This window comes from Thermobia domestica, chromosome 6 (assembly GCF_964235325.1).
Source record: "Thermobia domestica chromosome 6, izTheDome1.hap1.1, whole genome shotgun sequence".
In the NCBI taxonomy this organism is placed as follows: Eukaryota; Metazoa; Arthropoda; class Insecta; order Zygentoma; family Lepismatidae; genus Thermobia; species Thermobia domestica.
Window position 1 is genome coordinate 197355710 of NC_137459.1, and position 27402 is coordinate 197383111.

General features: G+C 34.5%; 1 protein-coding gene across 1 annotated transcript in view; it reads right to left on the reverse strand.

Annotated features, from left to right (window-relative positions):
• LOC145688389 (uncharacterized) overlaps positions 1 to 16231 on the reverse strand; it is a 127367-nt gene extending 111136 nt beyond the window's left edge. Inside the window, exon 1 of the mRNA XM_081762559.1 lies at positions 15799 to 16231. Within this exon, the coding sequence (XP_081618685.1) occupies positions 15799 to 16063 (265 nt within the window). The 5' untranslated portion in view covers positions 16064 to 16231. The remainder of the gene's footprint in view (positions 1 to 15798) is intronic.
• Positions 16232 to 27402: the final 11171 nt, after the last annotated feature.

The following is a 27402-nucleotide window of genomic DNA, read 5'->3' on the forward strand; positions in this document are numbered from 1 at the left end:
GATTTAAAATACCATGTTTTCTCGAAACTGAGCTGTCACTAGAACTCACGATTCAAACTGGTCTTTGTAAACCATAGCATGAGACTGACAATCTTATAAACATACTTCTCACGGAACATTGTTTGTACACATCGCATCTAACAACGTGACTAGTATGTGTAAAGTGGTAGAGGAGGTTGGTTTAGATTTGAATTCACTTAGCGTCAACATCGTATAGCACAACACGACTAAGGCAAATAATACCATAGTGTACATGTTACGGTACTCCAGAATTTCCGTAGTTGGCGCGCAAACAAAACATTCCTTCACAAATTAACAGAACATTTGTTTATGTACAGGAAAATATTGTAACAGTTCGGGGTGTTTTCAACTGTGGTTCTTTAGACGAGATATTCTAGTGACTCACATCACTTGTATCGGTGCAATAACGGTAAAGATAGTGGCCTACAATCTTTATGATTTTCCCAATATTTTTTGTTCCAGTTCAGTTCTTCTAGACAAATACAGAAATGATTAATCAATAACGACATAAATCATTGTTCTTTTTATTCTTTGCAATACGTGCAAAAACATGCTATAAACACAACTAGAAGATACATTGGAATACAATACTTCCATACTGTTAAAGATATACGTTTTATTGTTTCGTCATCTTTCAGCATAGAAGCAACAGAAGATATAGATATATACTTAACGTATATCCAAACCCTTACACTGCGGATCACATACAGGCCCTTTGCACGAGAAGTGGAAACGATAAGAGCTAAAAGCACGCGTTCCCTTCTATCTTTCCTTTAAAGTAATATTAATACAAGAAAGTTAATCAATATTGAGGTAATAGCAGATAGTGATTTTTCAATTTTAAACAAATGTGCTTCGTTTCTTATGTTGAAACCACGGAAGTGTCCTAGTTCCTTTCATTAAGTCGAACCACAAGTTTGATGATCAATAACTTAGGTACTGTACACCAAAATATTTCATATTTGTAATAAGCTCGTGAAGTCCTACTACCAGTCCAATTTTGGTCAAGATCGGATGAATTCCATCGATCACGTACGATATTTTCTATATGCCATCACAGTGGTTCTCAACCTAATTCTTATAACGACCCTTATTTTATCACATCCTCTTCTTACCAGCGACCTCCTTGTAATTTGTAATAAACTTGTATGGGATTTTTAATATATCAATTGCGGAGATCTCACGATATTAATCTATTTCTATAATAATATATGTAGTGGATATAGTAACTTCCCTAAAAGAGAATGGATTAAAACCGACAAGTCCTTGTAACTGGTTTTCTGAAACGAAGACTTGGACACGTTTTGGCTGAAGAGGAGAGAAGAATATTCTGGTCCGGTATCTTGTGCTTTAAAAGTAATAATTTCATTTGCTACATCGTACCTATACGAAAGTGTTTTTTCTTCCATGGTAAGCATTAAAACAAAGACAAGAAATCGCTTATTAGTTGAAAATGACTTGATAATACACGTCACGAAGATTGAACCGGACCTTGCCACACTAGTGAAATCACACCCTGCTCAGGTGTCTCATTAGCTTTTAATTTTAACTGTATTTTAATATGAAAGTTTTGTTGTATTTGTATTATTCTGGTCTTTCAATATGCACTTCTCATGAGTGTCATATCGTACCTCTTTCATTAAAATTGATTTTTAAACAACTCTGCACCTGTTGAAAATGTTTAGTAGACCTATTTTTTGTTGTTCTTAACACTAATATATAAAAATAAAAATATGCCTACCAAAACAAAATTCAAAATAATATTTAAAAATATTTCCCCATATTAGATTTTAATTATATTTATATCTTCTCCTTATCTTCGCGACCCCCCATAAAACACTCTCGCAACCCCCAGGTTAAGAAACCCTGTGTTATCATTCTGATACTAATCTTTGTAAATAGAAAAAAAGTCAAATGAAGGACGAAAAAAATGGAACCAGCATTAAATATTTCAGCTGTAGTGTTTCTTCCAAGTACACAACCTGAAGGTCCTCCTTTTAGCCGGAGCTAAGATAAATTAAACTGCGATTACATGTCATTCTTCTGCAGGATAAGCATTCAGCAACTGGTGTTCCAGTGCAGTGTCCTCCGCACCAGATAAAATTTTCTGGAAGAAAGTATGTTCAGCTACTTCCAGGCAGTATTTTTAGCTACATGTTCCTGCTAAAACACGAACGGAGTCAGAAACTTTCAAAGGAGATAACTAGTACATTTTTTAATAAAGTAATGACTTATTATTTTCGTTCTATAGTTTGTTAAAACCTCTGTATAATTCAATTTGACGTCACTGGCTTTTATATTTATTTATTTAGTTAGTTAGTTCTGGCTTGTCTGGAATGGTTTCATGTTCATTTTGGTGCCAGGGATGACGGGGCGTACCATCACTAAAACTGTTTCGAATAATTCTTATATTTCTTCCAATAAGTTAGACCTTTGGCCCCAGAAGGTTTATATTTCTTTATTCTTGCACAAAAAACAATAGTTCGGAGAGTGTGCAAAATATTAAGCGCTTCTAACACATGTGAATAATAGCTAGTTTGTACTAACAATAAATTGAGAGCAGATTATTGGTCTAGGACACTGACTGAAAAAAAAAATACTCCTGTTGTTTCATATTGAAAAAACATACAAAGATTTTTTTTCCCTTGATGGGGTACGCAAATCCTTCTGGATCTATCGCTGAGGCACTGAGTTAATATTTCAACATTTATGTGCAAGAGGATCAAAGGTTCGGAAGGGCACAAAATATTATCCGCTGTATCACTTGAAAATATTAGCTGGTTTGTAGTAACAATAGATTAAGAGTAGATTATTTGTCTAATATATTTTTTAAAAAGTAGTTTTGTCGTCTGTGGAAATAATACAGAAAAGGCTATATTTTCCTCTGAGGGAAACGCGCGCCCCTTTTATACATGGTGTTAAAAAACGAACTATTTGCTGAGCAAAACAATGTATTCACATTAAAGGACTACATACGTGTGACAGTTTTACCAATTAACACTTTGGCTTCATCAGATACTATCTAGTAATGTCTGTTATCTGATAGTGTCTGATGAAGCCAAAGTGTTAGTCGGCGAAACTATCACACGAGTGTAGTTTTATTTAATGTGAATACAGTATATTGTTTTGCTCAGCAAATTGTTTGTGTTTAATTATATACAAAGCAAAGCTTCTATTTATGAGAAAAAAAGGTTCATGTGGACCTGTGGTCGGAAGTTCATAGTTTCGTAGTTATAGGATGCCGAAAACACAAAATGACTTCTAAAGGTCCATAGTTCCGTTACTATAGGACCGATCTTAGTCGGATCAAGCCATCACTGAGGAACTAGTATGTGAACTATTCAAATATCCATCTTTCAGAGCCTCTGGTATTTGCACTATCATTTTTAGAGAGGACTTGATCACTCTCCACATACCCCTCTAAAATTGGTGTGCAAGTACTGGAGCATTCATAGACATAAATATTTGAATAGTTCACACACCAGTTCCATAGTAATGTCTTGACCAGATTACGATCGATCTCATAGTAATGGAGGTACGAACTTTTAAAGTTCATTCATTTCACGTTTCTGGCATCTTATAACTCCGAAACTATCCACTTTTGAGCACAGGTCCATATGAACGTTTTTTTTTTCTTATTTTAATGTGAGGAATATGTTCCCAAAATATCGTGACACAATTTTGTAACACCCTGTAGATTCATTACTCTGTCGCGGGCGCAGAAGAATGAAAGGATCGGCGAGGGGCTCAGATATTGGCTTCTGTAACACTTGGAATATTAGCTAGTTTGTACTAATAATAGAATGAGAACAGTGATCAATATATTGGTGAAAGAAAGGTTTGTCGTCTCGTCTCGTTGAAATAACACAGAAACACACACACACACACACACACACACATATATATATATATATATATATATATATATATATATATATATATATATATATATATATATATATTGCATCAAAGAGCGCGCTCCCCTTCTGGATCCGTCACTGTGATGGTATTCCTTAGAAAACTAAATCGATTTTTAAAAACGCTTCTCGCTCTCTTAATGTTTTTGCTCTATAGTGATCAACGTTAAAACTGGAAATGATTGATTTCTATCACTTACGGTTTTAACATTACCGTCATCAACGAACTCAGTTCCAAACGTCTGACTCTCTACATTCTGTCCAAAACTAACAGGATTTCTTGAGACCTTTTGTCTGCCGGATGAATGGACACACGGACAGACACAGTAAATATATAAAGAGGTTTTGATAAACCAAACTTCTTAAATACAAAAAGTTCCTAGAAACAACCAGAACCCGACTCGAGCAGTTAGGAAGAATAAAGTTTGTTTCAATGACTATTACATGCATAACTATCCATTGTTAGGATATGAAACAACGTAGATAACCTTAAGAACATGTGCTATAAACGAATTCCAGTTTGTTAGCGTTCACGTCTTTTTGAGTGGCTTGCATTATACAAAACATCGGAATATTAAAGCTCGAACTATTCGGGGTCGAATGAGTGAAGTTAGGTCTATTATTTTATTTTTGTGTGTAATTCCTATCAATAGAGCTATGAGTAGACCACTGAGGATTAGAGGATACATTGATCTTTGAGAGGTAAATAACAATCATCTTAGTTAGATCAACTTTACACACAAAAGGATCCAATTCATACATTTTGTTTCTGTGGCGATGAACTATAGTGTTTCTTAAGTCATAGAGTTAGCACCTCAATTCTCATTACAGATATTGCTTGAATATGCTATAATTTCGTGTGTTATTCATAACATAATTATTATGCTTAAAACATTCGACTACACTGAGAAAAATCCGTTCTTCGGACAGCGGTATGTTGTAAAAATATACGGAATCCTCTTGCTTACTACAGAAATCAGTACGGAGCATACGTTATCCATACGCTACATACGCACTGACCTTAGATGTTACATCATGCCGTTGCAGGATGTCTGACATCTAACAGTCTTCCATATATCACATACATATACGCATGTTACATTCCTCAACTATATGTTATATACGTCCATTTGTACGTGATATCCTGACCGTCTATATTGTTTCATACGGAAAGTACGTATAGATGGAACAACAGAAAGTATTATAAAACATCCGTTTTCAGTCATACGTTTGGTGTACGTTAAGTCCAAAAACTACGAGATTTACACATGTAACATAAGTTTTTACTTACGCCACATACGATTTTTTCTCAGTTTAGATACTGATTTACTTGTTTCTTTCAACATATGTAACAGAGTAAAACTTTGAATGCGGGAGGAAAGTTCACTATACACTGCTGATAAACTTTGACTGCCAATTATGGAAGGTATATAGAAAGAGGGGTAGTACTGTATTTTATGTTAGACCCGGGTTCGATTCCCGGCGGGAGCTCATGTGGTTCGGATTCCACGTTAATCAGTAGGTCCACGTCTCATATAGCCTCGCTGCTGAACGGGACGCTAAACTAAAATCAACTCAACTGTATTTTAGGTTCACTTTGAACTAAAATTTCGTAACGCAATGGGAAAATTTCTACTTTTTAGTAGCATAATTTTAAAATAAATATGTTAAATAAAGAGAATGCTACTGAATATAATCATTTCTTCTTTGAAACACCCAATTATTTAATTTAGTTGTATGGATTACATATTTTATTTGTATTTTACGTTCAAAAGAATGGAAAGAATGTATTACATATTTTACATAACTGCCCACTCCTTTTCCTTTAGGTTCAAGTGTCACTGATTTTAAAACGTATATTAAATAAGAGAAAATGATTACAATTCCTGTCCATTATGTGGATATTAACGCTTACACTTAGTGAATGGAAGTAATTGAATAACATACGTTTACAATTCAACCAACTGTTTCACTCATTTCAGGAACTTGTTTCCTTATTGTTTTACTTATTTTGGATAGTATTTTGCATTTTTCGTTACCAAAAACAATTCAATTATTAACAGTTAACTTAAGGGGTGAAACACTTAAAAACAATGCTTGTACGCTCAGTTACGGTAACCCAAGCATTTAAGGAATGCTCTATTTGCATTCCTTTGTGGGTCCGTTTCTTCTTCGTCACGGAACGTTACAGGTGTGCGAAGCATATGCAAATTAGGTAACCGATTACAACAAAGATTTTTTTCCTTATGTCACGAAGAAAATTTTCATTGTCTTCTTTCAGATTGTGCAGTCTAAAATGTAGTATTTCTTTCAGATTTGCTCCAGGAAAACATTTAATTCTAAACTGAGCGTGTTTTGTGTTATTTCAGAAGAATATGGAGTTTCTTGAGGGCTAAACGGTTAGCATTCACACGTTTATTGTATGAAACACGTGTTTGATGCCTCGTAGTGGCACATGCGACACATACCACAGGTTAATCCCATATACCCATAAATATACATACAGTAAATGCGGTGTTCAGAGCACAAATGTATCCAAATAGAGGTCTTAAAGGTGGAATATGTCCAAAACGATCAAAAGTGGACTTGATTCCCTTGTGCACTGAACTTGCCAAATATGGGAAAGGGGTATCTTGGTCTGGCGAATAGAGTATCTGCCTATTGCACAGGATGAAATTAATCTTAGCCTACGTTTAGAACAGAAATATTTTGAACAATGAATTTGACACATAATACTCAATATTGGTATTATTATTATTATTATTATTATTATTATTATTATTATTATTATTATTATTATTATTATTATTATTATTATTATTATTATTAAGTATTCTGCCTTTTGGCAGATCCTGGGACTAATGATTTTTTTTCTTGATTTTAATTTTGGGCCTTGAAATGTTTCTTTCGAGTTTCTAGATTTTCAGCTTCCTCTTTTAATTCCCAATATTTTCTTCCAATTTTCAAATCATCGATTACCTGTGTTCTTCTTCTTCCTATTCCTCGCTTTCCTACCATCTTTCCTTCTATGTCGGTATGAAGAAGACAATTTTTTCGCCAGATGTGTTCAATCCAATTGGCCTTTCTACGAAGGATGGAGGCTAGAAGCGTCCTCTTCTCTCCTATCCATTTCAAACCATCTCCCTTTATTTATCTTATTGTCCATCTTCTCTATCTTCCACCAACTGCACATTTCGAAGCTCACTAAATATTTCTTCTCTAACTTCCGTCATTTCCAAGTCTCTGAACCATACAGTCCAATACTCTATATACAGCACTTGACCAATTTCTCCTTTCGTCCAATATTAAAGCTGCTAGTAAGAGTGACCTTTTCTTGTTTAATGCTTCTTTGACTATGGCAATTCTCGACCTGACCTGGTGCAGTACGCGTCTTTCGTCAAAATACTTTCCAGATATTTGAAATGATCGACCTCTTCAAGTTCTCTTTGTTCTACTCTACCCTGTAAGTGCACATTTCCATGGGATATTCTCATGACTTTCGATTTTTCGATGTTGATTTTCATTCCATATAGTTTTCCAGTGCCAATTATTTTGTTAATCATCTCCTGTGGCTTTTTGTGGTTCTAATTTAATATCCCAAGCTTATTCCCCGCACGGTAACGGATGACTAATGAAAGTGAATGGCTATGGGAAAGTTTTGTGAACTGAGAATGTGGGAGGAAACTGGAGAACCTTGATAAAACTCATGTACACGATTTTGTCTACCATGAACTTACATAGACTAGGATCAGAAGAAGGACCCCTTGCACTAGACGCGAGGGTTCTACCATTGAATCACCGTGTTAATTTGCATCTCCACGAAACTTAGGATTCTTCTTCAGAATTTTTCAAGGATTAAATATTTTTTGATTAAATATAGAGTAGAAACCTAATGAAGAGAATGACTGAGTATTGAAGAAAAATCTACTTACTTAGTAAGTAGTTAGCTGGGTCACGGCATTTCCTAATGTTTTAGCTTGCACATGTCAGCAAAAATTAAAGTACGCACCCTACACATTCTTTTGTCAATAACTTAATACAGCCCAATAGCTGTAAATTACTCAATCCTAACGAATTGATCGCTTGAAATATAATTTTCAGTACTGCACAAGAATTGTGTTCTTCTTACGTCAAAGAAAACTAAATTAAAATTGATCGACTCGTTTCTAAATTATTGGCAAAATATATTTAAAATGTGTAATATATGCACAGACATACCCATTTTGCTTCTGATGGCCGCCCACAGCGTGTAAACAAGAACGGACAATTTCTGACCCCAGATTTTCGATGGTTTTTCAGTTCATAGAAACACATGTCGAAACATAATAAATTTGCTTACCCGCACGGTAGAGTATTTAATGCATTTATATCAAACATTATAGTTGAGTTGATTTTGGGTTTAATGTATACCTACCGTTCAGCAGCGAGGCTATATGAGACGTGGACCTACTGATTAACTTAGAAGCGAACCACGTGAGCTCCCGCAGGGAATCGAACCTGAGCGTCCCACGCTCAAGGTTGTACACGGTAACCGCTTAGCCACACAGGAGCTCTCAAACACAATAGTACTAAATTTGTTGCAAGTAATGAAGTTACGTAATGCGCGTAAATAATTGCTATTTTTCATTATGCTTTATCTGTAGGAGTTCATAAAGATGTTTGTGTATTCCCGATTGTGAACCTTCCCCTCGAAAAAAGATCTTCTGTCGTCCGTAGTTATGAGTATACTTTGAACTTCAGAAGTTTTTATAGTATTTTGAGAAACTTGTACGCCATAATATATAAGAAAATACTCTCTTTGTTAGAAAGGGAAAAAAGTACATGATCTGAAGAAGAAATAACACAGAGATTTTTTTTCAGTGTAAGAAGAAAAACTAGATAAACGCGACAATCCATCACTTGTTGACCAGATTAACGGAAGTCATTTGTCACCACTTTAAGGACGATTTGTCAGAAGCACTGTTAAAACAACGCATGCGTTCTTCAGTCTTTTTTGTGATAATCTTCAGAGTTCAGGGAAAAAATAAAGAAAGGAAAACTCGTTTTAAACAAGTGATTGTCCATGTCTATCACCTCTACTTCATTGCTACGTTCAACAAGTCTTATGTTAACATCAAATTAACTGCAACTATCAGATAGCACAGTTCTTATTAATGCCAATTGTTTGTTTAATATTCAACACATGTAGTTGGATTACACGCTGCAAAATGCCTCACATGTTTCATCCAACACCAATTAATTAGAGTTTTATTACGTGCGAATTGCAAGTGTAATTGTTCATTAAGAATGTATTTTTTTAAACGTATTATGTATGCTACACATCTCATTTCTATGCTGCACACAATTCACTTATGCGCTTATATTATTAGTTACCGTTTTATGTTTGAGATCGGCGACAGGATATGCATTATTCCCCACTAAGCTGCTTGGTAACTTTCGACATTCGTGCTCTTGGAAAAAAAGTTATCAAGTGACACAATGTGAATCGTCTTTACGAATTAGCGGAGTGTAGCTACATTCATTATATTAATTCAATATCAGAGTAAATATGAAAATAATTTATTTCTTTGTAATAAAATAATAAATTGTAGATATATTGCCTCAAAATATCAACGTTGAGAAAAGCAAACACCCGAATAGTCACGTTACAAAAATGCAAATGACAAAAGATGAAGAAAAAAATGGAAATATAAAGGAAAAATATTTTAATAATATTTAGTTACTTTATTTATTTATTTAGTATCAATCATTAAAACAGAACAAGGGAACCATCACTTTAAGATTCCTTGATTATGCATTTGGAGATATATAGTAATGACATAAAATAGTTGGTAAAATGAAGACAGTGGAAGAAACGAAAAGCTCTAAGAAAAAACGCGACACGATGTTGTTAACTACAGGCTTACAGGCTTTAAGAATGAGTGTTGAGAAGAATAAGTTGTAAGGAAAACAATGTTGTTGTTGGTTTGAAGTTTACCGCCCTTTTCAACACAGAAGTTATATAAAACATGTAATCCAAATCAAATAAGGTCGCAACGGGTGTCGAACCAGGATCTCCAACGCCGAAGGCACTTATGCTAACCGTACATTCACCAGGGACTTCATAAGGAATAAGAAGATAATGGTTTTTGTTATTGTTGATTTTTGGATAACTTTTCGGGGTATTTTATGTGTGATGCCTATAATATAACCGTATACATCATATGGAATATTGTCAGAGGTGTCCATCAGCCTCCTAAGTGCTTGGGCGCAATTCTCTCCAATTTACCATTCATCCGTCCAGGAAGAAGGTAGCATAGGAGACAGGAGTTGGTTGTGACAAAACCAAGATAACTTGCTTTATAGACTAAATTGTATTTAATTTCGGAACTTATTGCATTATTGACAGCATCATTATGATATAAGTAAAATTCGATTATGCCATTTTCGATGAAAAAAGTGTCAGTCCTCCCCGCAAAAAAAAAAAAAAAAAAGTTAAGGACGATACTTGCGCCCTAAAACCCGTCTGAGATACCCCTGAATGTAGTAACTGTTTAATTCGTGATATTCACTATGTGTATCTACTTAATATTATTAAGAGTTTAGGATTAGGAATTAGATTTCAGAACTTTCGGCATCTATGGCCATGTTTTCCCGTCACGTTTTGAGGGATAACGTCTTTCGGCGAGCACACTATCCAGGAAAGGGAGGGAAGAAAGGATTGGGGAAGGAAGGAAGCGGCCTGGGACGTATAAGTTTGATACTCCCCCGCCATTTGCCTGGTGTGAATGATGAAAACCCAGGAAAACCTCAATCAAGATAGTTGGCCTGAAAAAAGTTTTTACACTTTTTCGGCCGATTGTCCCCACCGGGAATCGAACCCGGGATCACTCGTATATTAAGGGTTTGTTTATGTTTGGAAGCATATTATGAATTTGAGTAGTAGTTGTAATAAACGTTTGTGGAAGAGCTGTTTCTGGGACTAGGTTTAATATTAACAGTGGGTTTTCTATAGGCCTATAGTAGCTAATTCATGGAAGTCTACGTACTCGGGTATTTTGTCATGATTGTGTGGAGGAGTTTCTTTTCTCTTTTTTTTCTTTTCACCAAGAAATAATGATAACTAATAAAATTTAATTAATCTATATGTAACTGTGTTGGACTGAACTTGAATTTAAATTTCGACTTTATTCCGTTTCCCTATTAGGTTATTTGAAATTAACAATACAGTTACTATTTTCAAAAAAAAAAAAAAAAATCTTCGTTCATCCTATTATCTAAACTGTTTATTACAAGCTAACTGTACGTTGAATCGTAATAATGAGAAACAAATATGTTATACCTTTCTTCCCAATTCTGTGTATGCAGATGACAGTACAAATCTTTCCAAAGGAAGATGAGTGGCAAGATTTTTAAATATGTTTGCACTTTTATGGTGTTAGGTTGGAAAAGAAAAAGGTAAAGCAAGAGTCAGAGGATTTTATCCGTAACCTTTCTCACAATACAGTACTATTGTTATATGTACGTAACTAATGATGTCACCTTTGCTTTCAGTGCATTAATATTTGAACTAAACTCCACGAAAAAAAAATAAACGTAATGCACAAGATTAAAAATCACTACAAAAAAGGTAGTATAATTATCTGAGGGAAACAATGAGAAAACAGCTGACATAAAGCCTCGAAGGATATGTCAGCCAGCCTGCGAGTTAGAAACAAAAAATCTTTAACATAATGTCCAACAGGTATGCTAGTTAGGCTAAAGGAGGTGAATCAAAATGTATGATTACTAAGAGATTGATAGAATAATAATGTGGAATCAAACGGGACAGTTCCGAGGAAAACCGCGGATATGATATTGTCCATCACAAACTGACAAGGCTTGGAATCGAACCAACAACCTATCACATCAGATGCGGGTGCTTTACCACTGAAACACTTTGCCCCTCTACTATATCTTCATATAGTAAATGTTTAATTTTCCATAATGTCCTGCTGAAGTTGCTATTGGTTTGCTTATCCCATTGTTCACGATGCTTGGTAAACAATCCATTGCCAGCACCATCTGATAATCCCCAATGATCACTCATAAAATAGAGACAAGGATAGACAACAAGAATAGAACGTCGGCAGTAAAAACATGAGTGGCGATTAGGGGAGCAAAGGGGGCAGTTGTCCCCCACTTTTTTGAAATGACCCATTAATATATATATCTAGTTTCATTTGGAGTTATTGTATGTATTACTGGTTCATAGGGAAAAAATGATGCCATATAATATCTGCTGTTGCGTGAGTACGTATTGGTTGTCTCCCCGTGAAATTAAGAAAGCTACAAGAACTGCGTTGTGATTGCCACGGATAATGGCCCCAAAATTAATCTATTGGAGTGCAATTCCAGTGTACTTTCATTTCTTCTTACAAGGGCTCGATATGTTAGTCAGCCGCTTTGAAACTAATTGAGATATCATTTCACACTCACACACACACAGACACACACAAAAGTCTTTCATGAATTTATTCTTTAAATGAACAAAAATTGACAGTTCCTAAAATGTCTTTTCTTCTTTTTAATAGTGAGGAATATTGAATAAAAGAGAGTCATAAAAAATAACTACTACCTTTTTCCATTGTTTTGCAGTGTAATATACGAGTGAAGTGCTACCTATAGGTTTATACGAGTGCTTATACAATTAAATTTAGTGAATTCAACATAATTCTAAATTAATTTGTATAACTGCAGTATGGAGTGATTCTAAGTATTGTTGAGTTTTGATGTATTCCAATAAAGTGAAAACAGCATCTAATGGCAACGAATATGTTACGGAAGGGCCGCGGTGGCTCAGTGGTAGAGCGTTCATCTTTGGTGCGTGGGATCCTTATTTCGATCCCCGCTCAAGCCAATTGAACTTTGTGATGGATGAACATCGTATGCGTGAGTTTTCTCTGTATTCTCCCGTTTCCTCCCACTTTCTTCCATCGACCATTTCATTCATTTATCTTCATCACCGTCTCCTTTACCATTGCCGGTATAAGCGTGGGACGTAAAACTGAAATATTTCATTTTCATTTTAACATGTTTCGGGAAGCTGTAAAAGTACTTCTTTAAATGTCGTACCATGTGCTTGTAATATTTACTGTCTTTCAAAGAGTAATAACATACATTTAATAGCCTGTGTTTAATTAAAATTATATGTAGTTCATTAATCCCCAGTTTCAATATAACTTCAGCAAAATAAATCTCGTTATTCATTAGTATGATTAATATTATCCTTTCTATTTATTTGTTTTGCAAATTTGTTACTAAATAATCTGATCACACAATTTTTCAGACAGAATTTTAAGGTGTTCATAAGCAAGAAATCAAGTCTCTTCTTACACCTTCGTTGTTTAAGAGTACACACGGAAAAGAAAGTATTTGACAGCTGACAAATTTTCTTTTGCCAATAACTGGGGAACAAATGAATTAATTTGGATCTTTTTGTTGTTATCCTTAGAATAGTTATAACTTGACAACTTGCCAAAATATGTACTCTAATAGGTTAATTTATTGTGAGTTAATAGGAAAAGAAATTTAGTCACCTGAAGAATACTGTCTTTCGTGACCATAGAAAGAACTAGTATCTACTTGTGTTGCTCTTGTCAATTTACTTAATAAAATGTGAAATACGATATACGATATTTTAACTGAAAAATATAGTATCCTATTAGTTATGCAACCTTTCATCAAATAAGTGTTAGCATCAACCAGAGAAACTAACATTGATAAACAAATATTCAGATCATGTCTTGCCCCCCACTTTTAACGTCCAATCGCCGCCATTGAGTAAATATATATATATATATATATAGTGTTTATAAATATGTCGAAATTTCCATAGCCCCTTCATCATATATACTGGAATCGAGCATTTTATTCACATCTCTGCTGACGAGATGGCGAAACCGTCTGAAGTGAAGACAACTTTAAAAAATCTCGAAAGAACAAAATTTTCTAAGTGATAAAAAGCTATTCTAGCTAAATTTTTTTCTCAACCCAAAACAAGTGTTACCTCTGGTGCGTAGGATCTCTGGTTCAATCCTTAGTCAAGTAAGTTTATGGTGGACAACATCGTGTCCGTGGGTTTTCTAGGGTTACTCCTGTGTCCTCTCATATTTTCAATCTTCTAATATCATACATTCCAACACCATTCACTTGCCTTAATCATGCGTCTCTCTTAGCCTAAAAGGCATAATCGTAGGGCATTAAATTGTAAGATTTCATTTCCAAAACCATCCACATTCTGTGATATGTGAATTCAACTCATTTAATCAAAATCGTTATTTTCTCTAGGTATTGCTCCCAAGAGAGTTCCTACAAGAGTTTATTTTTAGGTGAAATTATTATTTCATGTAAGAGGTTCTTTCTTTGAGAAGACTCCCCCATGATGAAACCTATCTAAATCACTTTCTCATATCCGTAGATGGTAGATACACAATCTACTTCATGAAGATCTTTACGACCGTTTTCAAAATAAAATTTATAACTAACAACCAAGAATTGTTCAGTACAAAATTTCTGTCTTGTTACATTTTAATTAAAGCATTAATGATTTTTTAAATGAGATCAATATTATTTATAATTTCGTTTATAATTTTACTTGATATAAAATATAATTGAATATCAATTGCTCAATATTTAGTTCCATACTCCCGAGGGCTTTGTGTTGAACGAACATCGTGTAAGTGGGTTTCTTTGAGGTTCTCTCATTCATTGTCATTATCGTCTCCTTTAGTCTCGGGGTATAAACGTAGACGTCAAACTCAAAGAAAAAAGAAATGATGGGGGATACTCGATCGAAAAGTGTAAAAGGTTTTTCAGGCCAGTCATCCTGAGTGAGTTTTTTTTTTTTTTTTGGGGGGGGGGGCGTTTCTCATTCAGGTCCCAGACCACCTCCTTCCTTTCCCAATTCTTTCTTCCTTCCCTTTTCAAGGATAATGCGATCGCCGAGGGACATCACCCCTCATATGTGACGAGCTAACATGGCCATAGATGCCGAAAGTTCAGAACTCTAATTCCAAATCTTGATCAAAGAAATCATCGCTCGTATTTAAGTCTTGGCAAAGTTTGCTGTAATATTAACTCATTTTATCTATTTAGTTCAGTCAAATTTCCTTTTCATCACTAAGGCTATGTCAGACGTGGACATACAATTTAACGTGGATTCTAAAAACTTGAGCTTCGACTGGGAATTGAACCTAGGTCCTCGTTAGCCACTTAGCCGCGAGGAAGCCCTTCTCTTCTTTTTAATGTATTGTATGTTTTTTCTTCTTTTTAATGTATTGTATTATAATGAATAATTTGTGTAACAAATGTTACAATCACATCAGTGCAACTGCTTTATATAGATCTGTGAACTAAACAAAAATCTAGGAACATAACTCAAAATATGTAAGAATTATCGTTTTTTTTCTTTTTTAAATATAGCTACATAATGAAATTCATGTTCAGTTTTAAAATGCGTAAGTTTCCTTACATGCATCCTTGTTTAGCCCATAAATTCTATATTTTCTTCCAAACAAAATATTTAAGTTTATTTGCTCTTTCGTATTATCTCCCTTTGAAAAAAAGCTACAGGTACTGTGCTAAAAATATAGTTGTACCGACCTGTGCTACTAATACTGTAATAATTCATTTTGCAAATTTCTTATTTTATTCATCCTTCATTCAATTTTTTTGTCATGAACTTACTGTAGTTACGCATCCCGAAATAAGATTGTACCTTTGCTTAGTGAAACATAAGAAGCACATAAACATCCATTATAAAATTAAATAAGTAATATAACCAATTTAATTATTTCAACTATTGGAAATCATTGAATAACTAAATGAAACATTCTCTTACCTGGAAAGTCCTCGCTGTTGGATGAGAACATTACACACAAACCAGTTTCAAAATTGATGGATTTGCACGAAACATTGTATCTACAATATTCAATACACGTTTCCAGCAGCGTCGCGGGGATTGTATCCATTAAATCTCCAGGAGCACTATAAACGTATCCTGTCACTAATTCAAAAGTTAAGTTTTCCTCATTGCAAGGCCGAAATGTTATTGTTGCTGCAATAATGAAATGCGCACCCAAAATCAGAAGCCGTAAGGTAGACATGATGCCGCAATACAAACATTTGTACCTCAATCAAACAAACCCCTTCATTCTCCGTAGCTTTTAAGCTCCTTAGCAGGACAATACAACAACTAAATGTCACTAACTATTACGAATTACCTCACTTCGCTCTAATCCCAGCTTCCGGAGGCCGGGTGTATTTTTTTCCCCGTCAAGAGTCAGCTGCAACCAATCCTAATGTAGCCAGTCCACCTTGACCTGTGACGTCATGATCCACCCGCATTTGAAACCGGTAACTCTCAGCACCATAACGGAAGACTTCGTCGTTGAGTGCCATGCTTATTTCTTTGTATGCGCTCCGTTGTCTGTAGAAATAGGCCTAACAATTTCGAAAAGAAGCTTAAATGTTTATTACGCTTAATTTAGTGGGAATATGTTTTTCTGCCGTCTTGCGCCACAATTAGCAATGGTCTCTTGGTAAAGCACCAATTGTGTTTCTGGAATTCTTTTGGAGAATAACTTTGGATGTTCACCTAATTAAAAGGGGATCAATTTAGTTAGAAAATAACGGCTTATTTTGATGTAAGGGTCAGCAACCTTGGCTACAGCAAAAATAGGGAACAGCCGGGTGTGGCAGGAAGTAATGCTGGCTGACCGCATTGTGTCTTGAAACAATAGTGGCCGAAGAAGCGTAACAAGCAAACGGAGATGATCTCTTAGAGAATTATTGACAATTGATAACTTATTAGTGTCTTTAAGAATGACTGACTGCACTACTGATCCGGTTGACTTGAATTCATCTTAAGAGATGCATGAAGTGTGATAAATAGTTACTTTGTCAATAGAAGAGGAACATTTACGTCTTATTTTTACAATATTCTCCATTAAGTCATATTTACACTTTAAAAAAAAGAAAAAAGAGAATGAGTATTATTTTTCTGCAGTTCGTACATTTGCTTCATTAAGTTAAATCATCGACGAGTTGATAAAGCGTATTGTAAGAAAATGGGACAATATTTTTGCGAGACCCCTACCATTGAAAGGGATGCTACTTCTCCCATGCAGTGATAGGCGTTGTCTCACAAAATGTTGTTCAAGGGACGGTAAATTAAAGTGTGGGGGGTTCTGCTGAAACACTATTTGCTAAAACACGTGTCCAGCACAAAATTGACATGTAATCCTAATTTAATTTACCTTAGAGCGGGGAGCGGTTGGCAAACTCCCAGCGGTGGGCATAGCCTATTTATTCTTCCGGAAGTAAGCCTGGAAAAAGTAATGGCAATAAACACACGCCGTAAGCGCTTATACCTATTACAGAGGTGTAATTGCAAGGAAAATGCGACTTTAAAAAAAAAAATAATAAAAGCAATGTCTGTTTCAATTATTTTATTTCTTGTATAAGTCCTATTGATCGAAAAGTCGATCTCCAAATGCTTCGATGAAGTCAAGTTAAATTAAACTTATGGTTAATTAAATATTTTTGATTGCCCATTTTGAAAATAAACCACTTGCCTATTCTATTGAACCTACATGTCAGAGTATGATAAGTTTAGAATATGCGCAAAAAGAATAAAAGGTTCCGGCGACAGCACTAAGCTTTTTTGCTTCAATTTCTTAAATTAATCACGTTATGCTACAGTTATAACTGAAACATGTAATAGTGAAATACAAACAAAATTGTAGGCGTTTTCGAAGGAAACTTCGACCGAAGAAAACTACTTCCTAAAAATAAAATATCTCTTGTGGATATTTTCATAAGAAATAATTTACGCAAAATTATATGTTATTTATGAAATATGAAGAAAGTAATCTGAGTTGTTCTTGTGAAAACGTCGAAGAAAGAAACTCACCCCCAAGAGTGAACTACCCTTGTTGGTTGCTTATGAGAAATGGCATATTGTGTATTGTTAGCTCAATAATGAAGTATTTATTTAAGAAATGTGAACATAACTTGACTGAGACCTTTCTGAGGAAATCGCTTGAAATAATTCACAATCAAGAATAAACTACCCTTTGTGAATATTTTCAGAAATTAGTAATGCCGTATTATGAGGTTGTTTATGAAATATTTATTTACGAGTTACGAATAAAAATTGCCTGAGTTGCTTTTGAGAAAAGCGTCCGAAAAAAACTCATCCCTAAAAGTGAACTACCCCCCTGCGGAGATTTACAGGAGAAATGGGGATATTATATTATGATATTAATAATAAAATATTTATTTATGATACGTGAACAACGTTATTTGACTCGTTTATGAGAAAATTTCCCGAAAAAAAAACTCATTCCTAGGATAAAGTATCCCTTGTATATTTTTCACAATAAATGATTTATGCCATATTGTTAGGTTAGGAATAAAATATTGATTTATTAAATAAGAACAAAATCGTCTGGGAAAAAAATACTCACCCCAAGAGTAAATTATCCCTTGAGTATATTTTTAAGACAAATGAGTTATGCGATTTTGTCAGATTACTAACGAAATATGTATGGTACTTGCGGCAAATAAGGCCCACCTAAGAAAAATTGCTTCATTACGTAAATACTTATAATGTAATAAACATAAATTTATATGCATTTTATTTGTCAATGTTTTATCTATCTTATGGTATATTTACTTTAACTTAAACATTGAGTTAACTATATGAAAAACGTATTGAAAGAGAAACAAACATACAAATGGCCTTATTACCCACACGATAGGTAAATAAGGCCCACTATTTGAAAAGTAAAATTTTACGACCTGAGAGACCACTGGAACTCAATTAACACCCAATATTTTTACAGCACTTTAAATACTAATAATAAAAGGACATTTACAAACAATATGGATATGAAATAAGAAGGATATAGATAATTTTCCATGTGCTACAAAGTCATGACAACTAACTGAATTTTAAAGAATATGTTTGGACATGTAATAAACAAGTCACAACTGAGAATAGATTTCACACTAACTTTCAACAATGTTTACACTTGATAACACTTGTAGCAAGTGAATTTCTCATCATTGGCGTCGACCAAAACAATGCATTCGTCATATATCCATACACCGCACCGTTTACAGCTTCGTATGTCACCGATCTATTCTTTGGCGCATAATGAACAATATCACGATACCTAGAACGCTCAGAACCGCGCTTAGAATATATTCAAACATGCGCCCCGACTGCGTGGGTGCTCCGGGGCTCCAGCACCCACACAAATAATCTTGTGGGTGCGGCGCACCTACAAGATTTTTAGTTTGATACAAACAAAATAAAACAAATATTTCTCACTTTCAATTATCAAAAAATAAGCAATTAAAACTTTAAGATGGAAGTTAAAATTTCTAACCTCTAAAACATAATTGTTCGAAATGTGTTTGTGGATGGCATACAAGCAACACACTTAAGTTAGTCATTTTGTAGTTTATGTTCACCATAGGCGTCTCTGGCGGGGGGGACGAGGGGGTCGCGTCCCCCAATATTTCGAAGTACAAAATATTAAATATTTCATTCTAATTTAATTTATTTACTAACGACAGAATAACAAACAAACAAATAAATAATGATGATAATAATAATAATAATAATAATAATAATAATAATAATAATAATAATTATTATTATTATTATTATTATTATTATTATTATTATTATTATTATTATTATTATTATTATTATTATTATTATTATTATTATTATTATTATTTGGAATATATTATTCAGGCTGTGGAACGATTATATCAGAGTTCTTGATATACCTTAGGGGATCCGTGAAGGTAAGCAGAAAGGTAACAAATGAAATCGAAGATAATAAATAGGTTGGGCTAGATAGCACCATTTTAATCACTTTCTTCGATGTCCCCCCAAATTTTACATGCCAGAGACGCCAGTGATGTTCACAACAATATCATTACTCAGTTCTTTCTGCAATACCATTAAAATTATTTGGTTTTATGAAGATTTTTCATTTTGATTTGTCCCTATAGTATCAGTATATTTTACTTTATCACTGCACAGCCACTTATGAGAGTGTTCATAAAATATATTAACTAAACGGAAATCAATTAAAAAATATGAGACTCCCCAGGAAACATATAACAGGTCTCACTATTGATGTGCACCCACATAAATTTTGGAAAGTCGGCGCCTTTGCACCCAAAAACAGTGGTATGAGCCATTCGCATGCACTATAATTAGAGATTTACACTATGAAAGACACCAATGTAGAACTCGAACGTACTACAGAAGCTGACATTGGCTAACAAAGACTAAAAAACTAACAGACATTCAAATTGCCAGTTTCTAAGTATTTAACAACGTATACATGTTTTGTCGGGTAATGAGAGCAGTAGATTTTTGGTGAGTCTTGTTTACCGACCATGTACTTGTCATTTTATAAATCATTATTTACAAACATATTTCGGACTAAAACAAAGTAACTACTTTCCCAACTGCTACATACTATGATCATCCCAAATATAGTAGATATTTTGCGTTAGCTTTATTCTACACACAAAAGATAAATTTATCTTGTCTCCATAAATTATATCAACACATAGAAACTGACTCCTCGATGATTCAGTACTGCCAGTGTTGCGTCTAGCCCGGGACAGGAAGACGAGCTCTCGCAAGCAGGCATTGTGTGAGTAATCGCTACTTGCAGCATTGGCAGACTTCTCCTACAGTGCTTCTAACAGGAAATTTTACACTGGACCTTATTTCCATCTGCGCCTTATTTGCCCCAAGTGCCTTATTTATGAAATATGAACAAAATCGCTTGGCTTGTTTTCTTTTTTTTAAAAAAAAAAAAAAAAAACAATCGCCTATGAAAATTCATCCTCAAGAATAAACTACCGCTTGTGTGTTTTTTTCACAATAAATTATATTTCCTGGTTATTAATGAAATATTTATTTATGAAATATGAGCAAAATCGCTGGATTCGTTTTTGAGAAAATCATTTTAAAAGAACTCACCTCTAAGAGTAAACTGTCTTTCGGACATTTCCCACAGATATTATTTATACCACACTATAAGGCTGTTAATGATATATGGATGTATGAAATTTAAACAAAATCGTAATTATCAATTTTCACACTTCAGTAAACTATCCTTAATTTTGAGGATAGGAAAAACTCGAAAAACGCCCCATAAAAACTTATAGAAATTAAGTTTAAAATTTGATGCGGATACGTCGAGGATCACGGTCTCTAGGTGAGTGAACACATCTACATCGGGACAAACAGACGGACAGACATCGAAAAAATGCTTTTTCGATATGTAGGGGCCATGAAACTTGTAAATTCGTTGAAATTCGATTTCAAATTTTCCCACAATCACCATATTGTCTTCTCTTCTTTCATCGCTTGAAACTAAAATAGCTGAAATAGAATGTGTTTAGAGCCACTCTGATTACCTTCCCTGACGAATACTATTTGATGGATTTATTCTAGCGTTGCTGGAGAAAAGACGAAAGGGTGACTTGTTTAAGACCCAGACACTTCTTTCCCATGCTTTACTCACTATGTAAAGCACACTTGTATTATTAAGTCAAAATGCCTTTATGTGTCTGCTCCACGAAAACATTCGTAAAGGATGAGGCTAATTTCCTGTAGGTCTTATTTCCAGCAGATATCCAATGAAAATGTTGAAGTATATAAGTTGAAGTACTGTATAAGTTAATACGAAAAACAATATTAGTTTGGACAAAAGTCGAATAGAGGCGTGACAAGTGAATTTGGAATTAACATTATCGTCAATGGGAAAAGCACAAATGAAATGAAATACTTCAGTTTAACGTCACACGATCATACCCTTCAGGCTAAGGGAGATGATGATTGAAACAAGTGAATGATGATGGAAGAATTGATGAAATGAGAGTGTGGGAAGAAACGGGAGTACGCTGAGAAAACTCACAGACACGATGTTGTCCACCACAAACTTACTTAGCCGGGATCGAACCAAGGACTCCACGCAACAGAGGTAAGCACTCTAGCACCGAGCCTCCTTGATCCCGGAAAAAGTACAAAAATAGACATAACTTTAAAAAAAAACAATGATTGGGTTTTTATTGCACATTTCAGTAGTAGGGTGAATGTGCCAGTACTCAGCCTCCTAACTCAAATTTTAAGTTCGAATGTCATTTTTGATTTTAATTTTGAACAGAATGAGACTTCTTCATGATATATGTATTCATTATTTAGTCTAGTTTACAATGAAAGGAGTGTTTTTAATGTCATTATTAGGATTTTAACAATATTTATAAATTTCCTAAAAATGCCGAAAAATACCAGTACTCAGCCACTACATTCTAGAACTCAGCCATTAACGAACCTAAAGTCAGCCAACAAAATTTGAAACTAATGATAAAAACATATGTAATGTCATGGAGCGTTTTTTATTTTGCTACATGACACTACAAATATAACAGATTACATTATAATTGTCTAACAAAAAAACACATCATTTATTTCTCGGAAAAACAGGAACAAAATTGTATTGAGCGGACCCTTCGTAAAAATATAAGCAACCATGAAGCTAAAACATTTCAAATAGAACTAAAGTTGTTAGATCATAGCTAAATTTCATGACCAGTATATCGCAATATCATTTGATTACTCCAGTTAAAACTTAGAAAACGCCAAAAGAAAAAAAACTCACAAAAATATGAAATAAAATCGAATTATGTCTTCATAAAAATTCTACGAAGTTAGGAATATTTCTCATAGAACTAGAGTAGAAATATGTCACAGCCATCAGTTTATCACCATGTTTGAACACCTTTATTAAGTTAGAAAACGCAAATAAAGCATTTACTTCTTGCAAATAATAATAATAATAATAATAATAATAATAATAATAATAATAATAATAATAATAATAATAATAAGACAATTGTAGTAGTTGTCTTTTCACAAAAATTCCAGGAAGTTGGAATTTTCTTTTTTGCTCTTTTTCTTTCCTTTTCTTTTTTTGTTTGGCTTTAATTGCTTTCTTTCGTTCTAAGATCTTGGCTATCATTATATTTCTCCATTCATCTGACAATATGGCACTTGATAATTTATTTTGCTTCGTTGCCTCTTTGAAGTCTTCCAATTGGTTCTGGCCAAAATAAATTATTTTCAAAATTTGGTGAGACTTGTCTACTGTTATTTGAACTTTTTTCGGAAGCTTTATCTATGACTGTGTATGACTTCTCAATATTATCGTTGGGGCTTTGAACTTGAAGTAATGTACCATCTTTCAAAACACCGTACCATCTTCCATTACATTATGGATCAATATTTCAGTACGATCTGCTTGACAAGGAAATAGAGAAGGGATATGCGAGGAAATCAGTCAGCCGATACACTTCAATCTTTTTCCAAACGTCTTTTTACTAAGCTATTTTTGATGTATTTAGAGTAGTCTACAGTATTTGCATTGAAAGGACACAAGCCACATTTCCTGAAACCATTTCAAATTGAATGGAAGAGAAAAGAACGGTTTACTACTGTTGACAAAAGTGAAGAGAAATGAGATTTTGCTACAGACTTATGTTTTTGGGTTGGCTTTGCCAGTCATGAACTGTCTTCTTCCATTCTATCTTGAGGGGTTTGAAGGCAATAACATCTGCTGGCTGAAGAATGTGTATTGTATTAGATGGTAAGGCATGTAGAATTATTCAGTTTTCGATGCAAAACACATTAAATTCCATAGTTCGATGTGTGCGATGCCCTTCAGCAAATAAAATTATTGGTCTTTTAACGTTATTTCTTCCAGCCATTTGTTTATACCACTTACAATATACACATAAAAAGTATCAATCCTCATCCAGGCCTGTTTCTGATCTTCCCCAAAACCAGACCTTTGGGATACTTTCTATGATGTCAGGCGATGGTTTAACATACGGGAAAATAACCATTGGAAATACAGTTTCGCCGTTTGCCAGATGAAACTAGAAGAACAGTGATTGTTTGTCAATTGCACGTCGGACTTCATAAACATTTTTCAAACCTTTCGATACGATAACTTCACCTGTTTCGAGAGAAAGGCTAAAACTAGTTTCATCACCATTAAAGATTCGGGTGGGATCTTGCAGAATATCGGATGCGTTAATGCTTTGGAGGTACCTCGAGTTCTTTAAACCACTTCCGAATAAATTCTTCGGTGACTGTTGCTCTTGCCTTCGGGAACTCTGCAAACTAATTCTGGGTTTCCTCGTAAGAACAATTTATACCATTTCTCTCCTAGATAGCTCTCTTTGAAAAGTTTGTTTCTATTGTCACTTTTTACAATATTGTATACTCTATTAAATATATCCATTTTATTTTGCCCAAATCAAACTTTGGCTATTTTAGTGTGTTGCGAGAAACATTGAATGTTCTGCTAGCTTCACGTATAGTCATTCCATTTTCTACAGCCCTCAGTGCATTGTAGAGAGACTCTTCTAAGTACTGGTGAATTGAGCACCGTTTTAATTTCTTAACTTCCATTTTTATTCCTTTTTCATTCATTTATATTTACTTCCATGAAATGAGTAAGTGGGAACCTGGCTTTTTACAAATTTGGATATATTGATATTTAAAATTGCAGTAAAATTACCAACAGGGCTGACTTTTGGCTTTCGAGGCACCAGTACTCGGCCTTTGCATTTTTACCGGGGCTGAGTACTGGAAAAACAAAGATTTGTGAGTCATGCTGTATGTTATTAACAGAAGGGAAGTGAATACTTGGTCTGGGCATGTGATGGACGAAATTGCACACATATGCTATAATTCCAGTACTCAGCCCCGGGGGCTGACTATTAGAAAATCACTCATTTTTCAATTCCAGTACTCGGCCCCCCCTATTCAAACGAAATGCTCAAAATCTACCAAAAATTTTTTTCTGTTTTCATTTCCTTAATATATACAAATTAAAAAATAAAAAGAATATTTTTTATTTTTACATTAGATAACAAATACACACTTGTAACAAAAAGTCTCGTCTGTTATTTTTTACGTAGTAGATTCACGCATTACAACATAGTGTCTTCTTTGTCCACCTATTGCTGCGACACTAGGTGACATTTCGGTGTGACATGTGATCGGCTGTGTAGAGGATGAATGTCTAAAAGCTAAGCTTCATATTGATAAGGGTCAAAACGTAACGTTTTCTTATTTTTGTTTCGAAAATGCGTAAATGGCTGACTACTGGTGAGGGGCTGACTAGTGGCACATTCACCCTACTTAGAAGAACGTTTAAAATAAGTCTACACTCACTTTGGGGAAATGTACCATGGGCGAGATATGGTCAAAGTTGGACAAAATGGATATTTTAAACATAAAAGCCTAATAAGATGCCAATAATCACATAAAACAGATGGTCGAGTAGTGCTGGTCTAGTGGCTATCGATTGCGCCTTTGGTATACGTGGTCCTGAGTGCACTTCCCGATGGGAGAGCCTTTGGAATTTTAACTGTCCACAATGTTTGTGTGTTCGTATCCCTGTGATTATAAGTTACTGGAAGAAAAAGTAAAAATGAAGTAAAACAATAAATAAGAAACTTAAGTTAATGAGGAACGTTGGGTAAATCAGTTAACTTAGAAAAGTGGTCAGCACAGGCGGACTGCATGTCAAAGGTCTTGGGATCGAACTCCTTCCACTTTAGAATTGATTATTTATTAAATAAAATCGAGTTTAGCATTTTAAAGTATCGCGTATCTCATATGACACACAGTCTAGTAGTCAATGCAGTTTCAGTCCATGCCAAAGGTCTTGGGATCAAATCCAGACGACCCCCACTTCCATAAAAATAGCATAAGCTTTCTTTGAGACTCCTATTGCTCAGGGTGGAAATCGTTCAAGGATAAGAGAATTTTTTCACTTAACTAAAAAGTAAAAAGAAAGAAGAAAAGAAAAGAAAAAGAAGAAAATCTTCTGCTCTGCACGGCACCACTAGTTGCAAGTTCTTACACTTACAAAATAATATTCACGTGATTATATAAACAGTGCCTTTAAAAAAGTTTAATGTCTTTCGCTTATGCGCCGAGGCTAAGGAAGACGGAGATGATAAGATAGGTGATAATGGTGGAAGGAGAAAAGCAGGAGGAAATGAGAAAATCCCAAGACAAACCCACACATACACACACACAGTGCTTGTCCATCACAAAGCCCACTTGGTGGAAGCTGGGATCGAACCAAGGACTCCACACGCCAGAGGGGGACTCACTACCATTGAGCAACCGCGACCCTTTATGAAGATATTGGTGCATGGTTAAACCCTTGTGCTAATGAAGTGATTAAAGATCATGAATGTGGATTCAAGTGCAATAGGTCACTATAAGATGGGGGGAAATGGAAATTTAACTATGCAGTTAGAAAAGCGTATGGCTCGATTACAAGAGAATTATTTTATATTATCTGGGAGGAATTTAAAATTTCTGAGAAGATAGTAAGATTATTGAGCACATATGTTATTGAAACCTTTAGTAAAGTAGAAATAGAAAGAAGTTTTGCAGGTTAAACTCCATAAAGCAGAATTCACCTTATCACCTGTGTTCTTTCACACTGAGTTAGAATACACGATCAGGAACCTCAGAGGTAGTAAACAAATGACTAACGCTGAATGGTCTTAATCACTCGCTACAGTATGCGAACGACGTTGTTTTTTGTAGAGGATGATGTAATATCAGAGCAAGTAAATGCCGTTAAATGACATGTCGCACCCTTTTCTTTTCATTGTGGTAAAATAGAGGAAGTGAACAGGTTGAATGCTTAGGTGTAGTCGTAATAAATAAAAATGAAGATAAAAAAGTAAATAAAAGTAGTTTCGTGGATGAAAATATGTACTACTTGCCGATACAAAACCCTTAACGTTGCGAATAATACTGAGAAAGTTGAAATTGAAAATCTATCTCATAATACTATTACTCGTGGTACTTGTTAGGTAGTGGAAAATGTTTTAAAGCAAATGGATATTTAGCTTTCAAATTAACTTTCCAATCAACCGTCCTAACACTAGAAGGACCAAGCCGTCATTTTGACGGCATCACTTAAAACAATTTTCTATATCTCATAGGCCTATATTTGTTTGAGTTACGCAACCAAACTTTAGGACTTTTATTATTTTAAGGAGAGGTTTGATACAGCATATAAACATTGTGTGTCTATTTTATATAAATACCTATTTTTGATGTATACCTCTAGAAGGACCAGACCGTCAATTTGACTGCCTCAGTTAAAAATCTGTATTTTGCTGTTGATGAGGACAGTTTTGTAGGTTTTTTGCTATATGGGTGTATTTCTGTTGGAAATAAATTTTGAAATCTTTTACATTATTTTTGCAATGAGTTTGCTATTTTGTGTGATTTATTTCTGCTTTCCATTGCTGTAAAAATAAGGTAGTATATGGTACTTCTTTGAATGATTTTCTTCTT